The sequence below is a fragment of the Toxotes jaculatrix genome, chromosome 19 (genome assembly GCF_017976425.1).
Source record: "Toxotes jaculatrix isolate fToxJac2 chromosome 19, fToxJac2.pri, whole genome shotgun sequence".
Classification (NCBI taxonomy): domain Eukaryota; kingdom Metazoa; phylum Chordata; class Actinopteri; family Toxotidae; genus Toxotes; species Toxotes jaculatrix.
Window position 1 is genome coordinate 18,510,998 of NC_054412.1, and position 23,236 is coordinate 18,534,233.

Genomic DNA, 23,236 nt, shown 5'->3' on the forward strand with positions numbered 1-23,236 from the left:
CGCGCCGTGCTGCGTTCAGTGGTCGTAGATCTGGATAAATTGACAAACGCTGAAACCATGTAGGCGGTTTGAAGCAGTGTCAACTAATGGCGAAACCTGGAGTCCAGACCTTAAGTATTTGCAGTAATGAATACTACATCAAGGAGCCAAGTCTCTGCTTTAATGTGAGTAGGTTTGCATCAGCATAAAAAGAACAGTGTGAGAGATATAGCCCTGTTAACACATAGTACCCAATGTTTAGGTGTTCAGATGTAATTGTACACATACACATGAAGTCTAAACAAAATCATCCATTTAATACTCTGTGAAAAATCCTTTGCAGTCAATGACTCCCCGAAGTCTTCAAACCATAGACATCACCATCTTCCCTGGTGATCCTCTCCCAGGCCTTCACTGCAGCCACCTTAAGCTCTTGCTTGTTGTAGAGCCTCTTTGCCTTTAGTATGGTCTTCAGGACACAGAATACTGCTCAGTCAACCCAGCTTGTCAACGATATTCCACCTCCTCTCCATGAAAAGCTCTTCAGTTCCTTTGGTTGTTTGTTAATGATTTCTGTCCTGCTGAAATGTTGTTCAATGAGTTTTGATGCATCTGAGCACACAGCGCTCCTGCACACCCCTACATTGATCCCATTGCTTCTGTCAGCAGTGAAATCATCAATAAATGCATGTGCCAGTTCTGTTGGCATCCATACATGTCCCTTTCATAACAGGACCACAACCATGTTTGCCAGATGACGTGCTGGCTTTGGGTCATGAGCTGTTCTTTCTTTCTCCACACTTTCTTCTGTCCATCAGTTTGAAAGGGGTTGATTTTTGTTTCATCAGTGCACAGTCCAACTTTATTTGCATGGTCACCTCTTTACTCCTCATCCTGACAGACAACTCCACCTCAGTCTAAATGGCAACTCTCAGTCTGAACCACGTGTCAGTTCTATTGTTCATGAACTAAGGTTGAAGAAACCCACAACAGCCCAAGAAGCATTTAGAGACCAAGTGTGCAATTACTTCTGAACCCATGCAATTTGGAAGCAATGTGTTGCAAGGGCTCAGTCTCACATATGGTTCTTTCAGTACTGATGAATGGAAATGTCTTTCAATACTGACCTGAAGCACAGAGTCTGAAGAACGAAAGTGTGTAACTGGTCCAGACCAAAAACTGGTCTGGACTATATGTAATGACACTGACTTTAAAACCCACAGTGACACGACTGTTCAATGGGAAGCCTCCCTTTTCTGCCTCATATAATGACAGGATTTAAGCAACAGCACCTTTCCTTAAAGCAAACCAACCTTTATTGCATGGACTATTTAAGAGTTTTGTTTGTTTGTTTATCAAAACGATTCAAATCTTAGATGGTGCAGTGCCATTTACACGTGAACGTACCATCATTCGTTTTGCCGGTTGCGACTGTGAATGTCTAGTTTACGTGGAGCACTGAAGGCAGCACCTGGTTAATGTCAAGGGGAATGGGCGGTCCGGCAAACCTGTACGCTACGTTTGAACGATGTGCCGTGACTTTAGTATTGTGCCAGCGACGGGCGGCCGAAGGTAAGTCACTTTAGTTAATAACTGAATTCAAACGATATTAAAATGGTTGTGTTTCGTCGTTACTGCCTGTTCAGCGGTTACCGGGCGTCAGAGATCAGTTTCAGGTTGTTACACGCGGTGGCAGAAAAAGTTAAGAGTGATTGGATAACAGGGCCATGTGGGTGTATAACTAAATGTCAAATGCGCATGTGTTCAATGTGGTTACCCTTTCTTTAGACTGTGGCAGTATTTAATGTCGCTATATCTTTAACAGAATGGCTGGGTGATGTCCTGCCATGCAGCAAGTGCTTGTCAAATCAGCAAACGGTTAGCCGGTTTGGCTAGCTCCAACTGCAATGAATGACATGTCGGAGCGCGTGGGGACTAATTAGCCAATTTGGCCGCATGTCTATGATGTGTACACTTCCTGTTTAAAAAAAACGAACGTTTCCAAATCATAGACTAGTTACCTATCATTGCACGTGACTTCAGAGAGCTTAATATGTGTCTAATGTGGGGGTTGACCGTGACCTTTGAGACAATACTGTAAACAGACGTTCCGTATTGAATTTACTGTCAGGCTACAATATTTACCTCTTTATCTTAACGAACCTGTTTTATTCTAACACCGTCAGAGGTGCTGCACTTAACCTTAGGGCTCTTTCACAAGTCTGTCTGACAAGTACAGTAAATAGGTTATTAACTGAGTGGTTTAATAAAACTGTTTTAATTTGTCTGTGAATTGCTAATTAGAATTGTGTATTTACTGCAATATTGCTTGTAGAATGGTGCAAATGTTAGCTGTCCTCCAGGAGGTTTAAAAATAAATTGAATAATATCAGTATCAGCACTGAAAATAAACCATTATATCAGGCTGCTGCATGACCACAAGCACCAGTAGTTTGGGTTGGGTGAAAGGCTATGAAACTGAATGTAATATTTGTGGTTATATTGCAGGAAATGTTGTAAATCAATGACCAAAACCTCTTTGCATTGCATTTTATATGGTTTTTACATCAGTGTTATAAGGTGGCTGCTTGTCCATTCATGGAGGAATGTAAATAGATTGGAAACTGAGGTCACTGTATAAATTACTGACTTCTTTTTCACGTACATGAACCAAAACTTAGTGGTCTAGTATTAAATATCTATTTCAGTGTGTATGGTCTCATTGAGGTGATGGTTCGTAACGGTCACTGAGACTCACAGACAGTTCCTCCTCCCCAGAGGTGACCCTGAAGAGTTGTGTAAATTTCCTCAGATCATCTAGAGAGGGCAAAGCTAACCTCTCAGTTATCTGCTGTGAGGAACTGTCACATCTTCTGCGGACTAATGATTACGCACACGCTTCAACCAAACACTGTTCTCCTTCGCTATTATCTGGTGTTGCGTTAGCAATTGTCACTAAAGACTAAGACAGTTTATCAGTCTTCAGTGCAAACACCCATGCATTTCTTGACTCTCAAGTGTCTTTTAGAGCTGATAATAGCTCAATTATCAGAAATGACAATTTTATATTAATCAGTAGCTCTTTATCTTTGGTGCTTGTGTAAAAACAAATGGTGATGCATCTAGTTTTTCTTCCTCTGAAACCACACTGCGATGTAGGCAGTTATTTCACAGCAGGTCATGGTTCAGCTGAAAGTTTAATGATTACTGAAATTATTGGCCTTTAGGGTCAGTGGCTGAAGTACAAGCAGAGCTCCGTCCTGTGGCTGCACTGATTCCAAAAAAGAAGATTTTTGTAATGTGATGCCATATTTCTCATGTGGGTAATAAATAAATATTGATCAAAGTGATCACAAACCATAAGCAGTGTATGGGCATTGTCCTACAGTTTATAACAGAAGAAGAAGTCTGTTAATGTGCCAAAAACAGTGATAAAACATGCAGTAATAACCAGAGTTTCTGTTGACTGACTGTTGAACAGAGGTTTGTCTGTTAATGGAAGTGAGTGGTAAACAAATCAAATAATTGTATGTCATGTGACTGTGCCTCACATTTTCATCCTTGAATTATTTTCTCTTGTAAATCTGAAAAATACTGTTGTCTGATAAAGTGTAAATCTCACCTTTTGTGTCACTTAGTCAAGTAGGTTTTTTTCTAGTGTGGCATCTTATTCACCTCACCGTGCTAAGCTCATTACTGTTCCTCTGAGCCCGGAGGGTGGGAAACACCCACAGGTACTTGACAGTTGGGTAGAACACCAGGTGTGGTGATTTTATTTATTTATTTATTTTTGGGCCTCTAACAGCAACAATGAGCTCATTCCACAGTTGAAAACAAACTTTGACAATTTAGATTTAGGTTTCATTGGAAATATTTTCGAACATTGTTTTTCAGTTTTACCGGAGAAAACACTTCAAGAATGAACAACTTGTTTGGCAAATGTATTTCTAGTATACAGCCCCACGTCCATCAGAGAGCAACACACAGCCACTGTAAGCTGAACCATTCAGGACAGCTCCCCCAACAGAACCAACGGCGTACTAGGTTTAAACCTAGAACATCTTTTTAGCTAAACTAGTGGCTTGCTTCTAGTGATGACATTGTTTATCACTGAACCACTTTGGTCCAGACTGAAATATCTTAACATCTAGTGGATGGATTGGCAAAAAATTTTGTGCAAATATTAATGGATCCTAAACAATGTGTCCAAAAGGCTTTGGTGATCCCCCAAATGTCCGTTTTAGCATGCTAAACTAAGATGGTGAATGTGGTAAACATTACCATGCATACCATTACCTGCTAAACATCAGTATGTTAGCACTGTCGTGTTAGCATTGGCGTTCAGCTCTAAGCCCTAAGCCTAATTACAGCCTCACAGAGCTGCTAGCTTTGCTGGAGAATTCTTTAGTATCTGATATCCAGTGCGTTTAAGTGAAACATTTGAAAGGCACTTGCAAAGGACAAGCTGCTCTGACTTTTATCAAACTGACCTTGTGAAACCTTGAAATGAGGTGAAGCTGCTGTTTTCATTATAAATGGTCATACTGTCTGGTACAAAATAAGACTGGTTTGTATTTTGCAGCCAAGGACAATAAGAAGATATCTGGTTGTATTTCTCTGGTTTGCCCCCTTTAATCCTTGTTCATTCTGTTTGCGTCCTTGCACACCGTGAGCAAATTAAATTCATTGTGTGTGCTGGTTATCTGAGAATGGAAAAGTGGTTTGCTTTGAGTCGGTCGTGCGCAGCTGCAAACCTTCCCATGCTCGACCTGCTCTCTCACCATCAAACAGCAGGTTTCCACCATTTACAGACAAGACAGGGGTGTAGGAGCCAAAGCACCGATACCGCCAGCTCAGACCACTTCATGTGATGCACAGTCACTGTTGCTGTGTTGCCAGGCAACCATGCCCTCCATGACCTCCTTTTGTGATGTTCTGAGATGTTCATGACACAACAGCCACCTAACACTCATACATAGAGCCAGGCCAAACATTAAACACAAGCAGCACTGCACATGGACTGAATTTTATTTGACTTTGTTTTCCAGCATATACCAGCATATAACTACTTCAGCTGAAGAAGCTGAGGCATTCTGGATGTGAGTGATAAATGTAGCTATTGACTGTGGTTTTCTAGAGCTGTCTTCTGTGTGAAGCGTAGGGCTGAAATGTTCAGAAGATCAATCAATCAATCAGTCAGCTGACAGAAAACTGACAGCTGTTTTGACAGTTGATTAATAGTTTAAATCGTCTGTCAAGCTCAGATGCCAGGCGTTTGCTGTTTCTAGCTTCTTAACTCTGGCTGCTTTTTCTTTTTCATTCGGGTTTTGGAACATTGGGTGGACAAAACAAGCCATCTGAAGGGATCTCCTCAGGCTTTGTAGGAGGATTTCTCAGACACAGATCAAACAGAGTTGATAATAAAAATAAAATCAAATTTTTCAAGAACAAAAATCTTCCTTTTGTAAAGTTGTTTTTAGATCATCATGGGATTTTACTTCAATTTTGTAGTCACAGTAGAGGTAAGACAGGGAGTGTGGGAGAGATGAAGTGTTATCATATGCAATAACTGGTCAGATTTGATGCAGGGATGAAGCAGCCACTCGGTACGTGTCTCGACCACTCGACAGCCGTACGCCCCATCTAGTAGTGTGTTGGTCAGCTGTTGCCTGTTTTGCACACTGGTGCAGTGGTTAGGCTCAGATTTAGTGATATAGGCATCAGCCAAGTGGTGCAGAAGCAGATTTCTTGCTGTGATCCGTGTTCCTTTGTGTTGCACATTCCTAAGTATTGTCGGTTGCAGGATGCCATTAACTGTAAACTTCCCAGAATGGAGTAGCCTGAGGGGTTCCTGTTAAGTGTCCTGTTAGAGGCTATATGAACTGAGTGCTCAGTTGCCCATGCAGCATTATACCAGCGAGAGTGAAGCTACATTTTTTTTTTTTTTTTTTTGTTTAAATGTATTTGTGTGTGCAAACACACACACATGATCCTACACCTTTTCATGGAGTATGGTTTGGTAACTGTGGACTTAATCTTTACCATTAAACTGTCTGTGCTGTAAAGGGTAGTTCAGTAGAGCTGATTGCTTTAAGGTCTGACTGTGACAAAGGTCAAATAACATTGTGATTTTGAGGGAAAATTAAATTTGCATTTCATAAAACCTGACACATTCCTTACCCACGAGCAATCCTCTGTCAGCTTTGTATGCTGGGATTTCTGGTAATTGTTTTTTTTTCTTTTTTTTTTTTTCTTTGAAGTAAATAAAACGTTGCAAAACAACCCAAACTGGCCTTGGCAGGTACAGGAAGCCAGTCACATGATCTCTCTCAAATAACAAAAACAGTTATTAAAGACAAAGCAGAGAGGGCAGATATCTCTGATTTCACTCTGTTATTTTATTTTATTTTTTTTATTTTTTTATAGATATTTCTTAATGTCTATCTACTCAGGGTCTACCACAGTGTCATGAGGTGTCCCATACAAGCTCACGTCAGTTTGGTATTTTAAGTAGCTTTTCTTGAGTAAGTTTCCATGGGCCCCACTCTGTGAAGCTGATGGGCTTCTTATTTAACCCGCTGGGAGGGTTTTAATCTAAGGGCCATTTGTAACCTGTCAGGGTTTAATGTGTTTTTTCACACTGATGCATCCTATCAGTAGGGGTTTTTATTACCTCTGCCCAACAGTGCAACAAAGTGTTGTTGCTGGGTCGAGTCCTGCACCTCTCAGCAGGAGCAAAGGTTTCTGTGAAACAGCAGGCCAGGTTTATAATGGATGAACTTGCCTCTGAAAAGTGACTGATTTTCGTTTTCAAGTTACATCATAACCGCGGGTATATTTGTTTTGAACCACTTTCGTTTGCATTTGCTCCTGTTCCCAACCAGTCAAATTCAGGTGGATTAGAGATTAGCCATAATGCTGAGAGTGGGATTTAATGTGGTCCCGTGCGTCGGCCAGTGCTTGATCAAACCAGCGCGGAGTATCACACGGACAGGCAGTCAGTTCAGAGCACCATTCCTGTTGGATTCAAACATAATCTCACACACTCACAGTCCCACACATGCAGATCCCTGCAGAGTTGGTTTTTGGTTACTACAGAGACAAAGTTACCTAAGTGCTTTAGCCAAATGCTTCATCGATTAAAAGCTGGACTGTGGCAGTGCCTAGATCTTCGGCCTCTTGTCATTTGAAACATTTGCCCTTCGCTGCCATTTACAGCTGCCAGCGTGTGAATATGGCAGATGAAGTGCCTTTCTGAAGAACAGCTCAGCAGTTGCACATGTGAAAGTAATGCCTGTGTGCGAGCAGATCTGTAATCGCTCATGTTTCTATGCAGATTTTCATGCAAGTGACCTTCTGAAAAACAAAAATGTTGACTTAGAAATTTCAAAGATATAAATCAAAAGTAGCTTCTATGTTTATTGCTTTAGTTTACTGCACTGCAGACACACACACACACACACATGCTGTATTGGCTGGTTTTGAACAATCCTCATTTTGGAAAAGCTCAAACTCCCAGAATGAAATTGTGAGGAAGGTTTTACATGCAGCGTAATGTTATTCTCAGGTGAGCACAGCATGGAGTGAAAAATTAACTCTTCGTTGTTGGCATCAAAAATATATCCCCTCAGGTGAGATCTGTGAAGGAGTAGAGCTGTGTGTGTCTTGTAAAAACATAACAGGGTATTGGGTTTTGTTTGGTTCTACCCAAAAGACACCAAAGTGCTGTTTTTGCACAGATCACACAGATATTGAATTATTTGAAACAATATTTTGGTAGGTCAGTCTTGTCATGTGTTTATAGGAGTGGTGTGTTATTGTGCTGAATCTCTCCTCTGCCTCCTCAGTTGTCATGATTGGAGGTTTTGACTAAGGCATCTCCCTCCACTGAGCCAGTGTGTGTCAGCCAGCAGCAGCAGCAGCTCGATCTCAGTAGGTACAGTAAGTCCGTTGTTATTTGTCTTTGTGACTTTTTTGGTCATAGTCAAGCTAAATGATTTTTAGAACTTTGTTGTTGGAATTTTTTTTTTTTTGCAATACTGCAAAAAAATTGCAGTGAGTAATTTTTTTTTCCAGACACAAACATACTGTGAATTGTTAAAAGTAGAGTTAGATGGTAAAGTGTAGGGGTTTTTTTTTGAGTTTGTAGACTCTCAGATGAATTTCAGACAGGAGCAAATGTTGCATTTAAATCAAATGTAGTATTGTCTTCAACTAATTTTTAACAATAGTTAAAAAGAAATGTTATTTCTGCCTTGATACCCATTTTATCCATACACTTCTATCAGCCCTGTGCAAAACATGTATTTAAAAATGCTAAATAATGTTTTAAGCATTTTTATCAAAACCAAAAAAAATACCAGACAGCTTTGTTGAAGCAGTGTCAACATCAGACTTGTTTTAGATTAGATGAACTTTTAGTATGAGACTTTCATTCTGTAACACATACATGGTTTGTCACTGTCTCTCTCCCCTAATTTTTAAGAGGAAAATAAATGTAAACATGTGCAAGGTCCTAAGCAGATGTAGCTGTCTCCTCTGCCCGTAGGAAGCACCAGTTATGACTGTGATAATCTTATAATCCAACTATGAAGCTGATTTTGTGCCAAAAGATGTAATTTAAATTTACGGCCTCTGATTAGAATAAACAATAGAATTTGGTAATTGAGAAGAAATTGGGAGAAAAAAAAGGGAATTCTTTGTTCCCGAGATTTCTTTTACAAATTAAAATAGTTTAGATCATAGTCATTTAAATCATCAGCAGTAATTAGCCAGTACATCATACTGTTACACCACTCTGCTGTTGGCAGTGATGCATTTGGAATAGGTTTTTTTTACTGGCACAATAATAATAAAACCTGTTTGCATGAACATATTTGGTCTTCATCCAAAAAAAGAGAGTGCATTGCTCTTGTTCTGCTGTTTTTCCACTGACTGTTACAAAGTTGACCAAGTCCCTGTTATTTAATCAAAACCTGGCATGCTGCTGCTGCTGGGGTGTATTTCTGAACCACTGTTACTGCACAGTCCTGCCAGTTCCCCCAGGTCTCAGTGAGAGGAGTTAACCTGACCTCGTCCTCACTTCCATCCACTCCTTGTGTTTCTTCCTCCAGCTCTCAGCGGGTCTCTCCCTGTGGGTGAAGTGCTTTCTTCCCCCTCGCGATCAGCCACAGAGGCTGTGCGTCCAATGGCTTTCACTGCCCTGACACCCCACGTCTAAGCATCATCATGGGGGAGGTAGTCCAGATGCACTTCACCACAGCAGACTATGTCATCTTTGCCTTGCTGCTGGTGGCCTCAGCTGGCATCGGCCTCTTCTATGCCTTCTCCGGTGGGCGCCAGCGCACAACACAGGTAGGCTTTGGTGTTAGACACTTAAGATGATTGTTTCCTGACAATACTTACCTTACTTTTACTGTACACGCTTTAAGAGTACAGGTTCTGTTTCAAGCATGTTTTTAGTGTTTGTAGTGACGACGTCTGACACCAGCATTTTGTTTACCACAGGAGTTCCTGATGGCTGACCGCTCCATGAGCTGCCTGCCTGTGTCTCTGTCCCTGCTGGCCACTTTCCAGTCAGCTGTGGCCATCCTGGGCGCTCCGTCTGAGGTGTACACCTTTGGAACCCAGTACTGGTTTCTGGGCTGCTCCTACTTCTTGGGCCTGCTTATCCCAGCTCATGTTTTCATACCAGTCTTCTACCGGCTGCGGCTGTCCAGCGCCTACGAGGTACCCACAAGCAGCACACCTAGTTTGACGTGACTGTATCACTGTGGTGGTTTTATGACCTGTGAATGTGTTTTAAAGCATTTCTTAATTATAATGTCCTCTTTCCTCTCTGCCTGTTTTTCTGTTTTACACTTTCTCAGCACTTTCTCTCGCTGCTGCTGTCATTGTCTTTCTCAAGTATGATCTCAGAGCTCAGCGTTCTTATCTGTCCTCTTTTCTCTTATCCTTGACGTGTTAACGTCCAACAGAAATGCGTCCTCTTGTCTCAAGCCTGATTATCTTTAAAGGGTTTTTTTTATCTACAGCCAGACTGACTCTCTCATGAACCTCAAGGACACTAGCTAAAGATCAGCACGGTAGTAGTGTCCTGTCAACCAAAAAAAAAAGATTTCTGACTTAAAAATCTGGCTTTGAAGATCAGAACCTAAACTAACGGTTCTGATCCTGAGAGTAAACATCCTCAGCACCGACCACACGTGACTCTGAGATGATATATAATCAGCCTTTTGATTTTGTTTGTTCTTTTTGTGTTTGTTTTTTTTTCTTTTACATTCTCTCCTCTCAACAGTATCTGGAGCTGCGCTTTAACAAGACGGTTCGCATATGTGGGACAGTGACATTCATCTTTCAGATGGTATCGTGGTCTACTTCCTACTTTCTTTGTACATCACTTTCATAAATGTCCACCAACACAATCTCACCTGCTCATCTGCTTAGTAATGTCATCAACCGTTTGACCCAGAGAAGGGTGTAAGATTGTATTATTGCAAGTTGCAGTTCAGTTCCTCAAGTTGGCAACTGCAGTCGTCCAATCAGAGAGTAAGACATAAGAGTAAGAAAGGCAATCAAATTGGTAATTAAATTGGCAACAACAGTTTTATGCCTGTCAATAAAAGAAAAATATCTCTTATCTCTCTCAGCTTGGTGTTTATCCTCTTTTTTTTTTTTTGTTTTTATTTGGCTTGAGGCTTCACCAGTTATTTGATTAAAAATCATTTTTAAAAAAATCAAGTAAAAGTTTCTGTCTGTAGAGTGCTGATGTACGACATGAAACAGCAGCAGCTAATTTTTAGAAATGAGAGACCAAAGGAAGAATTCACTGGCTGATTATATTACAGCCTGACTGAACCTTTGGCCCTGGAAATGTTACATTGACCCTTGCAAAATTTCTGTTATGGTTAGTCTTTCATTTTACGAGGTCAACCATATCTTTATAATCTCCAATAGAAGGCATTAACAACAATTAACCAACACAAAATCACAGTTAGATCAACCAAACATCTCTGCCTTTCTCTAAAAGTAAAAATGCTGACCCCTCTGAAGTCACAGAATTGTGTTCCAGTTAAGGAGAGTGTAATGTGACACGTGAGTCAGTCGGCTCCCAAACATGACCTCTGAGCTCAGTTTTTGTGAGTCATCCTGCTCAGCAATTCTTGTTTTCACTCCTCTGCAGGTCATTTACATGGGGGTGGTCCTTTATGCTCCAGCCTTGGCTCTCAATGCAGGTAAGAGAAGATTGCACATTGTATAATGTTTACCTGGAGTATAGTAACTGGTTGTGCAGTGTTTGCTCATGATTTCTCTCTGTTCACTTGCAGTGACAGGTTTTGACCTGTGGGGGGCAGTGCTTGCCATGGGATTGGTGTGCACTCTGTATACTGCTCTGGTGAGTCACTAGATTTACCAAACTGTCAGACACAACTGTGACAGCATATTTTTCTTTTCTACAACAAAGGCTAAAGAATAAGTAAATAAAATTAGCCTTTTTAAAGGAAAACTAATATACTAATCTGTGTGTAATATTTATATTACAGATTTCAGACACAAATTAAAACTGAATTGGAAAACTTTGAGTCTGTTTCTCTTAGCTGTGATTTCTTCATCTGTTTCCTCTATCATCTTTGATTAGTACATGAACATAGAAGTTACACAGCACCTGTTGTCAGTACATTGCTGTGCTGATCCATGTACACCTTTCACAGAGAGTTTCCAACACTGATTATTATGGACATTAAAGTGAACCCACCATTGTACCAGAAAGACTGAAGACTGTGTCCTTGTGTCATGCAGGGGGGCCTGAAGGCAGTGATCTGGACCGACGTGTTCCAGACAGTGGTGATGTTTGCAGGACAGCTGGCGGTTATCGTAGTGGGGGCCAGTCAGGCAGGGGGCATAGGAGAGGTCTGGAGGAAAGCAGTCAACGGCAGCCGCATTTCTGGACTAGAGTGAGTGGTCAGCATTTTACATTACAGAAAAAATAAATGCTGCTCAGCTGAGCAGAGAATTCTGCTAAAAGACACTTTACTTGAGGAATCAAACGTGTGTGTACTGTAACTGTTCATACCCTGCTCACTCTGTCTGTGTAGCTTGAACCCTGACCCACTAGAGCGTCACACCTTCTGGACTCTGGGTGTGGGGGGAATCTTCCTGATGCTGGCTCTGTACGGGGTCAACCAGGCCCAGGTGCAGAGATACCTCAGTTCACGCACAGAGAAAGAAGCTGTCATGTGAGTGTCATCATCATCATCATCAGTCTCTCTCAACACGCTTTGCTAATTTATACTGTTACACATAATAACATGATTCGGACACTGTAGGGTATTTTGATCTTTCATCATTAGCCTGTTAGCAGTGGCTTTTGTGGCCATGGACAGTTTCTAACCATGTTTCTCACCTCTCATGCTCTTTCAGGTCCTGCTATGTTGTTTTCCCATGCCAGCAGATCGTCCTGTGTTTAGGTTGTCTGATGGGTCTTGTCATGTTTGCTCGCTACGGAGAGGACAGCCCTCTGGACAAGGGCTACGTCAAAACTAATGACCAGGTGACCACTTATTTGCCTATGTGTGGTTCTGCAAAGTGTTTGTATTGACTAGACAGGGTTTGTCCATCCATTCATCAATTAGCTATACTTGCTAATACTTGAGGGTCATAGGGGAGCTTGCAGTCCCTGGGGGGGGACACTGGATGAGAGGTGGGGCTCCACTCTGCACAGGCTTCCCCATCAGTCACAGGGCTACACAATGCTGTTATTATTTGGAATTGTATGGGTCCATCCTGATGTTTAGGCTCTTTGTGTAGATGGTGCTGTACTTTGTGATGGATGTGTTCAGGGACCTGCCCGGGCTCCCAGGGCTGTTTGTGGCCTGTCTCTTCAGTGGAGCTCTCAGGTAAGTGATGCAAGAAAACAGACTTAGAAGTAAATGATCCTCCACTGGTTAGTGGCTCATTCTGCTGTCACTTGTCAGTCACCAGGTATAACTGCAGCTGTTAAACTGCTCCTATCAGTAATGTTGTTTGCTGGTTTAGTTTAATGTTACTAGCCTTGGCTTTAATCCAGTCAGTCTTCATGCTTGATGCTCTAGATTTTACTCTTATTCAGTCCTTTTTATGAGCTCTGCCTGTATGTAGGAAATCCCTGTAACAGGAAGTGATAAATACTGTCACAAATTATTAGTATGTTTCTTCTCTTACTGAACTTTAATGGGAAATCCCACCATGTTGCCCGTGTTTACATTTTCTACCATCAGTTAGATGTGGCCTAAAATGATGGCGTTGCTCATTTTCAGAAAGTTGCTGATAATGACAGGATTCCTGCTCTGTCCTGAAGGCCTGTGCTTTGCACAGAGCCATATAATGTGTTTAAAAATACCAGTTACTCATTTAATCCTGTTTTTGTCCCGCTAGCACCATCTCATCAGCCTTCAACTCCCTAGCAACAGTAACTATGGAGGACCTGATTAAACCTCATTTTCCAAACATGCCTGAATCTAAAGCCACACTGCTGTCCAAGGGACTTGGTAAGACAAGAGGTTTTAGTTGGTTTGTTTTTGTTGTTGTGTGAATGCAAATACCAAAAATTTGAAATAATTAATAAAATAATTTAGAATGATCTTTTCAATGTTTGTTTTTTAAGTGATGTTTTTGTCAGCTGTAGCTAATGGTGCTGAAGCCAGTATTGTCTAACAGGTTGGACACTGTAACATGCAGGGTTACTGTTGTGCATTTTAGTTGTCACAATCCATCACTGTTAATAATAAGCTGTAACCTCAAGCACAGTACACAGTGACTATTAACAAGTATATGTATATATATATATATATATATATATATATATATATATATATATATATATATACACTAATTTACACACGCATTTACTGATAGTGTATTGACAAACCTCTCTTCATCTTCTAAGGAAACATTTGTAACAACAGTACCAGTGTAATATTCTTTCTTGTCCTGTGCTCCACAGCTTTAGCATATGGTCTGGTGTGTCTGGCTATGGCCTACCTTGCCTCCCTAATGGGATCTGTGCTGCAGGTAATAATATCTTCACATGGTCTGAGCTGTTAATCACACTGCAGTGATTTTAGCTGCTGATCAGTAAAAATTGCAAGGAAAAATATTTCAGGCTCTTAAGTGAGTTGTTTCTTTTATTTATTTGTTATTTTATTAGAATCTTTAACCTACAATGACAGAAAGACTTATTTAAAAAAATAAGCAAACCTGAAACAGTTTGTAAAAATAAAAATGTGCAGTAAAAACTTAGTTTGTGTTATAATGCAGCTGTACAACAAATAGTCATTCATTGCACTGCCACGATCTGTGTCCTCAGGCAGCCTTCAGTATCTTTGGGATGGTGGGTGGGCCCCTGCTGGGCCTCTTCTGTCTAGGAATGTTCTTCCCCTGGGCAAACTCGATTGTAAGTCCTGCTTGAACATTTCACTCACCTGTTTGTTATTGTGATGATTTCCTCAGAATCGCCATCAGGTTTTCTGCTCCGCTTTTATCTTCGTCTCTTTCCTCACCTCCGACTCCCTCCTCTCTCTGCTGCTCCCCTCTGCTCTCCTCTGTCACCCCCTCCCCAGGGTGCAGTGGTTGGGTTAGTAGCGGGCCTTGCCATGGCCTTCTGGATCGGCATTGGCAGTTTTGTGATGCGAATGTCTGCTTCCTCCCCGGTACCTCCACTAAACGACACCGCTCTGCCTCTGTTTGACAACATGACCACCACTGTCATGACCACACTGGTCAGCGCCACTACTGCCAAGCCAAGGTGACCAATAAATATCAAGAACTAGCTTTATAAATATGTGTTGACTCCATTATATTTACTGGACAGGTACCACTCACATACCATAAATAATTCTTAGTACCATAAATCGAACATTGATTTATTTAATGAGAAAAATATTTTTGTTTTGTTCCTCAGGCCGACAGGTGTGGAGGCTCTTTACTCATTGTCCTACATGTGGTACAGTGCTCACAACTCAGCCACTGTGGTGGTGGTAGGACTGATAGTCAGCTTGCTAACAGGTACACACACTTCTAAACCACACTGTATCACACTGGGAATCGTGAGAGTAAATATGACAGTGAGAGCTGGAATCAGAGTCTCATACACAGTGATTAGTGAAAGCGATGGAGAAACAGAATTTTAATTTCATGTTAGTCATGTATGCAGGCAGAAGTAGACACATCCAATGAGTGATCACTGGATGGCAGAATGGCAGGTATGCTTTGGTTACAATGTTCTTCATCAGATTCAAGTATCTGTCTGTAGTGTGCTAAATAAATACATTACCATGAAAACAGATCGGTCAACATCAAATGCGAAATGCTAAAATGCTAAATGTTGTGATGTTGCTCAGGATCAGACCTGGTTCACTCAGGGAGTTTTATTTTGGCCTGATATTATTGCCCTGGAATTCTCTTTCTAAATGCCAAAAAACATCAGGTGAATTGCGATCCTGTTCCTGTATCTCTCCACATGTTAGGACCTATGAAGGAGAAGGAGCTGAGCCCCGGCACAGTGTATCCAGTCCTGGGCACGCTGCTCTTCTTCCTGCCTGAGCGCTACAGAGAAAAGCTCTGCTGTGTCACTCCTCTGGCTCAGAAGGTGACCTCATATTCACACGCCTGTGTGTCTGTGTCTGCTTTGTTCAAAGTAACCTGAGCTTTCAATAGTTTTCTTTTTCTTTTGACCAGCCCAAAGAAATCAACGCACAGCCTTACCAGAAGGCCAAGAAAGACAGCAACGGAGCAGCTTACTGCAAAGACGACACCGTCTCGGAGGACAAAGACACACAGACTGAGCGAGCACAAGCACAGGAGGAAGACTTGGAAACGAGGATCGCTTTGCCCTCATGCCAGCTGGCATCTTACACAGTTCAGGAGACAGTCCTATGATCTCTTTTTTTTTTTTTTTTGCATTGATTGATAACACACACACACATACACACACTGAATGTCAGTTCTTTGGGAGACAGGTCACAGATGTGAAGTCCATCACTAATTAGAAGGACTTTGGCTGAATCTTATTATAGAAAGGCACTGTGGGCTTCAGTATCTGTGAGGGGGGGGGGGGTGTTTGGTACTAACTCAGCATCTGCCAGTCTGGACCAGTGCATAAACCCAAAAGACAGCAGTCCATGAAAAAAAAAAAACTCTTCAGTCGATCTCTGTTAGAGACTCTGATACACGCACAGGCTGTTGGGTCTGTCCAGATGTGTGCAGATGTGTGTGTGTGTGTGTGTGCGCGTGCAATTTAAAGTTAGATAAAGAAGAGATACCGGGCTGCTCTCCTGCACAATGAGCTGCTCCACTGTGACTGGATTCAGTCATGCCAAACAAAAAAAAAACAAAATCAGGTAGGTAAAAGATGTAATATGTGTTATTTTTGTAGAGAAGATGGAAACCTAAAATCCCAGAACATGCATCAGAGAATTATAATATGAAAAGAAAAAAACAAAACATCTAGAGAGACATAACTTCAATCGAAGGCATGAACCATCTGTGCTACTGTGATAGTGTAGTGTCTTTACATGGCCTTGGTTTAATACTAATCGTCGCCTTCTAGCTGCTACTATAGATGTCTTACTACAAAAGAGTCTACAAAGGTGAAGCCGTGGGTTCAGGTGAGGGCAGAGGTGGTGCACCGTGGGTCACGTGAGACGGAGCACAGTAAATCCTCAGCTGATATAAACCACGTTCTTATAAACAGTGTATGTGATGAGAAAGCCACCCAGTGGGTGTGCAGAGCTGCTGTGTGCACATGCTCTTGTTGTTGATATTTTCCACCTCGTTCCCTCCTCTGAGGACCTGTGTACCTGTGATGTGCCACTGTTCGCTCCTTCATTGCTCCTCACAGTCGTCGGTTTACTCCGCAGTGAGCAGTAAATCGGATTTCACAGGATATATTTATTTTACGCTCAGAAATTTGACACTCAAATGAAGTGTCAGTAAATATAGTGCACTGTAGTATATGGTACAGCAAACCGCTTCATCTCTGGATAAGATGGTGAGATAATTTTGTGAAAAATAAGATGTTTTACTTGATTGATTGAATATTTAAGCACAGTTATGTTGTTATTTGTTAGTTCCTGGCCAGGATAATGAATGATCAGAGCACTGACTTGTATTAATGAACTAGTTCACTGTGTTAAACCATACTGACAGGCCTGTGTGTACATTCAGAGAGTAAGTGCTCACTGTAATTGTTCTTCCTGCCTCTGCTGGTCATAGAGAGACACCTTCCTAACAAGGTTTCATTGCATGTGATGGGGGAGAAAATCCCGGCTTCAGACCTCTGAGTTCAGTTAAAACAAAAATGTCTTGAGTGTCTTCCAGGTTACTTTGTCTTTTTTTTTTTTTTTGTGCCAGAATCCCTCTACATTTCCTCAGAGAGGAGTTTAAAAAAAAAAGCACTGTAAATTTGGTTGGTAATTCAGATTGCTGAAGGAGTGTAAATTTGAAATGCATTTGGGAGTCGTAGCTGTTCCCACTCCCATCAGTTACACTGGAGTCATGTTAGAACAGGATCTCTTCACAGTTTGTATTGACAAGAGGTAAAACTGTCAGGATGTACATACAGGCCCGTCTGTATTGTTTTAAAACTGATTTAAAAAAAAAAAAAAAAAACATATAATGAAATAGATATATTGGTCTGTCTTTTAAAAGACATGGCGGCAGGAGGAGAATGAGTCTGTTGGTCGGGGGAAGTTTGTGCTTAGTGTGATTGACGGTACAGTCCACAGATCAATATGCTGCTCACCAGACGAATCGATCGGGAGGTCTGTGTCATCAGCTGTCGTACGCCACTGTATTTATCTTTCTTGAAACTTTTTGAACTTTTCCACTGTGTCCACAGTCACAGTGAACTTCTTCTGAGCAGTCATAGCTATGAGAGTATGTTGGTCGCACAAAACCAACGCAGAATTACACACCCTGAATATTCTTTAGATGAGCTGGTGTGAACATGGATTAGTGGCTCAGTTACCTCTGTTACATCAGTGTAGAACTTCCCACATTTTCCAGGGGTTTACCGCCACCCCCCGTCTGATACGACTGCCCTGAATAAAGCACAACACTGCTCAGAATAGAAGCCGTCTTTGAGCTCGAGATGGACCTACTTTAGTTCTTTTAGCCATTACCTTGATATACTTGATGGTACATTTGACGATGGTTCAGTCATCTCTGGTAATTTTTTATTTTAAACATCTTGAAGTGCTCATTTTTTTGTTGTTTAATTGTAGATGTCAGTGCCTGTGACTTGGTTTGCGTGTTAGTGTGCAGCGTGGACGTTTTGAACATGGTCGGCTTTATCATCATCATCATGGTTTTTTTTTTTTTTTTTTTTTTTTTTTTGGAATCACAGAATTCTTGAACATCACGGCTTCAGTATTTCTGATCCATCCATTGTCACTGTGTCAGGTGCTGCTGTGTAAGTTGTGTGGTCAGTGTTTTCAGTCAGTGTCTGTTAAGCCTGTAACGGTCGAACGTGCTCCCTGAGAACTTTGTTCACCTGTATGGAGAGCCCATGTCTCAGCTGCCTTCACACTTTCCTCTTTAAATACTAAGCCGCGGTTGTGTTTCAAGCGCATACCAGACAATCAAGGTGACACACAGTAGAAGCAGAATTGAAAATCTACTCAGTCACGTGTCCCATTTATTTGAAAAGGATTATGGACTCCCCCCCCCCCCCCCCCCCCCTTTTTTTTTTTTTTTTTTTTTTTTTTTTAAACTTGTTTAGCACAGGCCATCATCCTTTGTTCCATCATCCTAACTCTCAGAAATACCTCAATTTATCCAAAGCATATAGAATATGAATTTCTTTCTATTTCTTTTTTTTTTTTTTTTTTTTTTTTTTTACTAACAGATGTATTCAAGATCTCATTTGTATATTTTTGTAATTTCACCTAAAGCCTACCCACATTTCATGCAAATGAAATGTGGAATTCTATATGCAAGAACCATAAAATGTTTTTCTTGTTGTTGTCAGGCAGAATGGGGAATGGAACAGTCCACACCATAACAGCCATTCGTCAGTACACTCACATCCTTTGCCTTAGACGGCACCTCACACAGTAAAATGTCCATCCATCGCAGCGCAGTTTCTCGGGTTGCATTCCAAATTCTGTCAAGTTCACCAAACCTTTCAAAACATTTAATGGTTCCACGAGTTTTTGAGCTGTTTTTAAAATTCCATGTGACGAGGTATGTTTTTTATTTATGATCGCTTAGCGTGGAATCTCATACCTGAAATTACTTGAAGTGTGAGTCTGTGATTTTAACGATACACAAACAAAGCCCCTTTATAGTGTGAGGGAGCATAATCCAAGTGCTGATATATTGTATAACATATACATGTTATTACTGTTTAAGGTGTAAGTGTGATACCAGTGAACACGAGCACACGCCTAATAAAACACAATGAGGTGAGCTTCATTGTGAATGAGCTTAGATACAGTTTATAAGTCTGAAACTGATTTGATGAATCTGTGGCCTTCTTCCAGTGGATCCGTCTGGAGCGCACAATAACACAGTCGAGAAAACAGTTTATGAAAGAAGAGCATGGCACTGAGTAATTTTCAGCAGCAATAAATATTGTCTGTTTTGAACAATATTTATTGTGTTTGTTCTCCCACCCACAAGAATTCTTCCTGTTATGCATTCCAAAAAAACAACAACAACAACAACAACAAAACACAACCCCATAAGCACTGGAGACAAGACAACTCCTCTGCTTTGGCTGTGCCTTTGTGCCTTCATTTTATTATTTTTTTTTTTCTGTGTGTGTATGTGTTGTGAAGCACTTCTCAAGTTTTCACACACAGCCCTGGATGGTACCAGTGGACCAAAACCTAGATTTATGAATGAATAAATGACAGAAGACTGAACGTGTTGATGGAGAGAGAGTGAAACAGGAAACGTGTAGGTGATTTACAAAAAAAAAAAAAAACTTTGCTCTGTTTAGCGTTAGGTGAGAAACTCACACCTCTGCAGGTTGCTCTTCATTCAGCATGTGTCAGTTTGTACATCAGCTTTTTACTATCCAAGTTCCTAACCTCCTTGACCTTTGACCTTACTGTTTTGGAAACGTATACATTAACCTTAATATCTTCTGCCAATAAGATGAGCACAATAACTGGACTTATTGCATATTTCTCAGCCAACAGTTTTACAAGTATTAGTTATGTAATAATACTGCACAATGGGAAATACTTGTTTTGAGATGCCCCTTTAAATCAGTGAAGAACTTAACTGACCGCATTTAACTCTGTTGGTGTTTCACTGTTGTTTGGATGTATGAATATTAGATTTCTGTTATTAAAAATGATGATGAAGTGTATCATTTGTTCACTGTCTTGTCTTGTTGACGTAACCCTTTAGTAGCATGAACCTGTCGCCTGTTAGTGACACCTAGTAGGAAACAACTAAACTCACTAAAGGAATTAAACTAATTCATAGAGTTATCTGAGGAGAAGTTTCATGGAAGGTTTGTTGTGTGTAGATCTAAACACTTGTTCAGTGAACTGCCCTCAGTCTGCCAGCGTGGTCTGTTTCTAGGATCCTGTTAAATAATAGGATGGTGAAAAATATTCAGCCGTCAACCTAGTTCATCCATCCACAAGCTGTAATGTCTCAAGTGCAGCTCGTTGAGGTTGGCATTTTACTTTTAAAAACCTTTATAAATGATGCAATACCTCCAGTTATTGATATTAGGCTTAATACATTTCCGAAACAGTAAGGTCAAAGGTCAAGTTAGGAACTTAAAAACTGAAACCTGTAGAATGTGGGATTAAAGAAGCCTGCTGAGCTGTGAATTTCTCACTAAATGATGGAGGCAGATGGATTTTTTTTTAAAAAATCACTTGCATGGTACACCTTTCTGTGAACCAAAAGAGAAATCCAGCAGGATTTTTAATTATTTGTGATCAGAAGCACAAATATCCTGACATCAAAGCAAACCTGACTTCTTCTCTGTGTCTGTCTTCTGCATGTATTCTCTCAGACGTTTTTCTAGGCAGAATCTCATTGGCTGAACTTAAACCTCAGACGTTTAACTAGGGTTTAACTGAAATGTGAGAGAGGTGCAGTCATTATTATTATGAGCTTAGTGTTCTTGCCTCTTACCGTAAATCCATAGTATAAACTCTCAGCAGTGTCCTTTGATCCTCGATGTAAACTGAACAAAAGAAAAAAAAAAGGTGAATGAAAGATGTCCTGGTTCATAATAGTAATGGTTTGCCAAAATGAATCTTACAACAGTTGCAAATAATCTTATCTCAGAGTGATAAAACATGATTTATTAATAACATTAGCATTGCTCAGCAGAGTCAGTTGAAATAAAAAACATCATGTGTCAGCATTGTGCTTTTCTTCTCTTCTTTTTTTTGCTCTACTCCCTCTTTTCTCCTTCGTCTTTTCTGTCTTGTGATTCGCTCTCCTTTGTCCTCCTCTCTTCTCCTTTAGTCTCCATATATTTACCTTCTCCACTGTCCTGCTCTCTCTTCTGTCACTCACTTTTCTCCTCCACCCTCCCCTCTTCCTCTCCATTCTCCACTCCTCCTCCTCCTCGCCGTCGTCCTCTCCCTTGACTTCTACCCAGTTCCAGCAGAGGCCCAGCCAAACCGGGGGGGGTGGGGGGCGGGGGGTGGAGAGTGGCCTCAGAGCTCCATAAATCCAGCTTGTAATCAGCGTGTACCGGCCATAATGAGCAGGAGATAGTGGAAATATGTTGATTATCTCCCAACATGAGGCGGATGAGGGGGCAGACACTCTGGATACGAGCTTTCTTGAATCTCTTCCAGTGGCATAAATAGTCGTCTTTACGCGGGAGCATGGGCGAAAACACGCACACACACACTCTGAAGGCAGCCATATGGCCTCCAAGTAGAGATGCTCCCTTAGGAGTCTCGGAACAGATGGTACTGCCCCCATCCCCAGCCCCCCCCCCCCCCCCCCCCCACCCCAACAGAGCCCTGATCTCAGCATCGTGGAGTCTGGTATTACATTAAGAGACAGAAGACATTGAGACAGCCTGGATCCACAGGAGAACTGTTCTCCAGGTTCTCCAAGATGCTGGGAACGACCTATCTACAGTGGAAGCTGTGGCTCTCAGATGGGGAAGACTGAGACACAGACACTGAGACACGTCTCCAAAAGGAAAAAAATTAAGACAATTTCATGTTTCTAAGATGCAAAAATATAAAATATAATATTCTTTGCTTCTTGTTTCATCTGTGTTTGGACAGTCTCAGCCAGCTGTGAGCCCGGTCCTGGTTCTGATTTGACCGCGATCTCTCTTTACCAAAACATTTGGCTTCCCCTGTCCTTCTGTAACCTCCGCCTTAGTAGTCAGACTCCAGCAGCTCCAAATTTGTCATCGCTACGCACGGGAAATCGGGAGCTCCACCCCACCCCACAACTGATTTATAGAGCTAGCCTTGAACATGGGACTGTTGCTTGTGGAGCCGAGCCCATTTTTGTTGGAGGAGGAGGTGATTCCTGTTGGTCTGGTCTCTCATCTGTTGCAGCAGACACATCAACATGACTTACTGGGTTGGATTTGAGTTCTGAGCTCTTATTTTTGCAATTACAGTAAAAATCAAACAGCAACAAAATATTTCTCCAACTGAATTATGAGTTCAGATACTGAAACTACAAATATTGTGAAAGAAGAACTTTAGAAACATTGTGTCCAGATGTTGTCCAGTCATGAGCTTTATTAACTGTTTCATTTGCATTTACTTTCACTTATTTTATCTTTTACTTGCTTTACTTTCTGACTATAGACAGAAATACACAAAATATTAAGGTGTCTTTGGCGTTTTGTGGGTTTTGTGAGGTCCAGAGTCCAGAGGGGGCAACAGGGGGCAGCCCCCCCCCCCCCCCCCCACCCCAGTGTTTTCTCCCTCATCAGTGTTAGTCTAGTAATGACTTTTGATATCTGCAGAACTCCCACTTCCCTTGAGACGCCTGACCAATCAGTGATGAGCGTCAGTGTCAATACTGCAGATAGAGGAACAGCACGTTTGTTCAGAGCTGCAGCAGGTTCTGACAATTACCTGCTCATATCAGATATGAGATTTACACCACGTAGTGTTTGTCTGGTGATTGATTTTCTGAATTGATTTTGATAACAACATGCAGAATATGTCATGTTAACAATGATTATGTGAGCCATCCACCCTGAGGTCTGTTGCAAGCAATAGGATTATTTCTGAATCTGATTTTTTGGTTTTGTGTG

At 41.3% G+C, this 23,236-nt stretch overlaps 1 protein-coding gene across 3 annotated transcripts; it reads left to right on the forward strand.

Moving 5' to 3' along the window:
* The first annotated feature begins 1,494 nt into the window (after positions 1 to 1,494).
* On the forward strand, positions 1,495 to 17,606 carry slc5a6a (solute carrier family 5 member 6a). Of its 3 annotated transcripts, none has more exons than XM_041064324.1 (18): positions 1,495 to 1,551; positions 7,827 to 7,920; positions 9,093 to 9,333; positions 9,487 to 9,708; positions 10,277 to 10,342; positions 11,162 to 11,213; positions 11,307 to 11,374; positions 11,779 to 11,933; positions 12,075 to 12,215; positions 12,400 to 12,529; positions 12,787 to 12,875; positions 13,393 to 13,505; positions 13,961 to 14,028; positions 14,324 to 14,410; positions 14,577 to 14,761; positions 14,918 to 15,021; positions 15,483 to 15,604; positions 15,694 to 17,606. In XM_041064324.1, the coding sequence occupies exons 3-18, from the start codon at positions 9,208 to 9,210 to the stop codon at positions 15,892 to 15,894; spliced, it is 1,929 nt and encodes a 642-aa protein (XP_040920258.1). In that variant the 5' UTR covers positions 1,495 to 1,551; positions 7,827 to 7,920; positions 9,093 to 9,207; the 3' UTR covers positions 15,895 to 17,606. The 3 variants fall into 3 exon arrangements, with proteins under 3 accessions (XP_040920258.1, XP_040920259.1, XP_040920260.1); XM_041064325.1 differs by having other exon boundaries at positions 7,827 to 7,915; XM_041064326.1 differs by having other exon boundaries at positions 7,827 to 7,911.
* Positions 17,607 to 23,236: the final 5,630 nt, after the last annotated feature.

Coding starts and splice junctions, on each gene's coding strand:
- slc5a6a (XM_041064324.1), top strand. CDS start 9,208: ATGGGGGAGGTAGTCCAGATGCACTTCACCACAGCAGACTATGTCATC. Junction 9,709..10,276: donor GGCTGTCCAGCGCCTACGAG/GTACCCACAAGC, acceptor TCCTCTCAACAG/TATCTGGAGCTGCGCTTTAA. Junction 13,506..13,960: donor ACTGCTGTCCAAGGGACTTG/GTAAGACAAGAG, acceptor TGTGCTCCACAG/CTTTAGCATATGGTCTGGTG.